Here is a 3,295-nt window from a genome sequence, read left to right as displayed (position 1 = left end):
TGGGAGAGTTCAAACTATGTTTTGGACTTTGAGTACTTCATGAACCATTTAACCCAAAATTAGATTCCATTGGACTCTTGTTGGTTGAATTCTCATTAGGCTTGGATGGCCCAAGTGCATCATTCTCCCCGATATGAAAAAAAAGGGTTCATCCTGAGTCTATTAGCATTGGGTTCATTTGATAAGAAACCTTGTTTGGAAGTGTCGAACCTAGAACAAGATCAATGTGATGTTGAATATTCCTCATAGGTGTTGAACTCCTCCAATAATGGAAGCAATAACTCATGAATAGGTGCTTGTTGAATCAAATATTATTTCAACTAGCTCGAAACATGCTCTCCTTGTGAACGAGCCAGCTCGATTCGTTTGCACCCCTAGCTAACACAATCCAAATACCATCCTTGATAAAGGAATGTGTATTTTTATGACCATCTTGATTAACCTTCTATCATGGTCTTCCAAGCAACAAATGATGTGTCCATTGGAGCAACATCACACTAGACTTCATCCTTGTAGTTCTTATCAGTGGTGAAGAGAAGAAACAAAATACATCCTTGTAACCTTCAAGCCATTGTCATTCTAAAACCATTGAAGCTTGTATGGGTGAGGGTGAGACTTGGTTGTCAAGTGTATCTTGGTCACCATCTCTTCAGCCACCACAGTCATACAATTTTCTCTATTGATGATCACATTGTTGGACAATCTTTGTCGGAGATAGAATAAAATTTCTGAATTTATTTTTTAAAAAAATCGAATTCAGACTTATCTGTTGAGATGACTTGAGCAGATAATCTCAAACTGCCAAGCATGGAAGAATGAGCTGCTTGGGATGGTTGCACTGCCTAAAAGACTGAGCTATCTTGTATGACCGAGTTGACTTAGCCGAGTGTCGAGTCAGTTGAGTGTCGAAACTGAGTTGTCAAGGCCCAATACCGAGGCCAAGTTGTTGAGTCGGTCGAGTTGTCGAGGCTGAGTTGTCAAGGTTGAGTGTCGTGGCCGAGTTGTCAAGGTCGAGTTGCTGAGGCCAAGTGTCGTGGCTGAGTTGTCGAGGCTGAGTGTCGCCGAGTTGCCAAGGTCGAGTGTCGTGGCCGAGTTGTCGAAGTGTCGTGGCCAAGTTGTCGAGACTTGCATGACACAGTTTCCTTAAAATAGATTCGTCCTCCTCCAGTTGTACTTTAAGATTATGATGGATGTCTATTTCTTAAGATACAACAGCAGAACCGTGATCACCATCAAACACAAGTTTCAAGAATTTTCCCATCAATTTCATTTTCCTTTCCTTCAAATACTCCTTGAATTTAAAACTTCTTTCAACAATATATAATCAATCGATAAAAGCATCACCTTCATATTGCCTTTGGTGGTCAGCCAAGGAAAGCCACTGAAAGGCTCCGAACAGGGAAACACAAGGAAGACAACACAGAATGGATGTTTCAATTAACGTTTTCTTTCACTTCAAGGATCAACAAATGAGGCATCAATGTAAAGAAAGAATGGCCTACCAATAAACATCTTGCAATTCAACTATCTACATTCATTGGCTAAATAGTTTACTCACCTTTTATAGATGCCATATCGAAAAATCCACTTGAGAACAACTCGATTTGGTCGGTATAATCTCCTGTCGATTCGAAATGTGGAATAGCTGTATCATTCTTCAGAGTATCCAGAGTCAAGAGGATCTCACCCAACCGAGGAAGAGACCTATCCGCCGTATGGAAGACATGTACACCATCACTGAGCTCAATCCAACTGCACCCTGGCTGCTTTTTCACATTCTCATCTTTCATGCCTTGCCTTATTTTGCCCCATTTATCTTCTTCTATTGCATGAATGCCTGAAAGAATGACCCAATTGAACTGTGGATCCAGTTTAAGTAGCTGAGAAGCCGCGAATTCACCGAGCTTTGCGTTCCCGTAAATCCAACAAGAACTAAGCAATGCACTCCAAGCACTGATGCTGGGCTCAAGAGGCATTTGTTTAATGAAGTGGAGAGCTTCCTCCAATCGTCCACTTCGACATAGGAGATCAACCATGCATCCATAATGTTCAGACCGAGCAGTAACAGTGTGTTTTTCTTCAGACATGAGTCTGAAATAGTGCCACCCTTTGCTCACCAGTCCTGCATGGCTGCAAGCAGATAAAATTGCAAGGTATGTAATCTCATCGCGCTTAATCTTCAATTCGATCATCCGTTCGAACATCCGAATTGCATCACCGATGCATCCGGACTTCCCGTAGGTGGAAATCATAGCAGTCCAAAGGATTGGGTCCCTTGAAGGCAGCATTTCAAAGACCAGCTTTGCAGATCCATTGCAGCCACACTTTGCATACATATCCAACAGACTGTTTCGAATAACCAAATCGGAATCGAATCCATTTTTGACAACCAAAGTATGAAGCTGTTTGCCCTGGTTAATCGAAGCCAAACTAGAACATGCATCAATGCAAATGGCATAGGTGAAGTCACAAGGCCTCACACCATAATTAACCATGAAGACCAGCAGCTCCAAAGCTTCTTCCGCTTGCCCGAATCGGAGATAACCAGACATCATCGAGTTCCAAGCAATGAGGCCTCTCACAGGCATTGAACCGAACAGCTTCCGGGCATACAAGAGACAGTCGCATTTGCAATACATGTCGAGCAAACCATTGTACACGACTGGATTGATAGGAGCCAAGGAGCTAGACTTGATCACTTGAGCATGGATCTGCTTACCGTAGGCCAGGGCGACAACTCCGGCGCCGGAGCAAGCAGTCAGAGCACCGGAGAAAGAGTAGCAGTTGGGCGCCGTGCCGCCCGCGACCATCGTCCTAAAGAAGGAAAAGGAATCATCATAGCTGCCGTGGCGCGCGTGGCCGACGACCATGGAAGTCCAGGCGACCACGTCCCTGTGGGGCAAATCGTCGAACAGCTTGTGGGCGTCGCCCAGGGCGCCGCATTTGAAGGCGAAGTCGATGAGGCCGGTGAGGAGGAAGGCAGAGCTCGAGAGGCCGAGCTTGATGATGAAGCAGTGGAGGGAGCGGAAGAGCTTGGGCGAGCGAGTGGCGGCCGAGAGCTTGATGGAGTGGGAGAGGGAGTATTCGTCCAGAAACGAAGCGGACGACATGGACATAGTCCTCCTCCTCCTTCTCTTAAACAAGGATAAACTTTCCTTTCATGGCCTCCACAGGATTGATTCAGAAATCTGTAAAATCCCACGAAGAATTCTTCTATCTGTAAGATCAGACGGCAAGCGAATTCCATCTGCTGTGCTGATTTCTTCGCATATCATGCCAAATACATGTCGGTAGA

The 3,295-nt window shown here is 44.9% G+C and overlaps 1 protein-coding gene across 1 annotated transcript; it reads right to left on the bottom strand.

Annotated features, from left to right (window-relative positions):
* Positions 1 to 1,456: 1,456 nt before the first annotated feature.
* On the bottom strand, positions 1,457 to 3,278 carry LOC141843614 (pentatricopeptide repeat-containing protein At2g13600-like). Its single transcript, XM_074731664.1, has one exon. It carries the CDS (start codon positions 3,114 to 3,116, stop codon positions 1,551 to 1,553), a length of 1,566 nt encoding a protein of 521 aa, XP_074587765.1. The 5' UTR covers positions 3,117 to 3,278; the 3' UTR covers positions 1,457 to 1,550.
* Positions 3,279 to 3,295: the final 17 nt, after the last annotated feature.

The sequence above is a fragment of the Curcuma longa genome, chromosome 12 (genome assembly GCF_044706935.1).
Source record: "Curcuma longa cultivar G26 ecotype Majalengka, Jawa Barat chromosome 12, ITB_CL_G26_1.1, whole genome shotgun sequence".
NCBI classification, from domain to species: Eukaryota; Viridiplantae; Streptophyta; class Magnoliopsida; order Zingiberales; family Zingiberaceae; genus Curcuma; species Curcuma longa.
This window is presented reverse-complemented; position numbering and strand designations above follow the sequence as displayed.

What these genes read in the sequence shown, in the direction of transcription:
- LOC141843614 (XM_074731664.1), bottom strand. Translation starts at nt 3,116, where the DNA reads ATGTCCATGTCGTCCGCTTCGTTTCTGGACGAATACTCCCTCTCCCAC.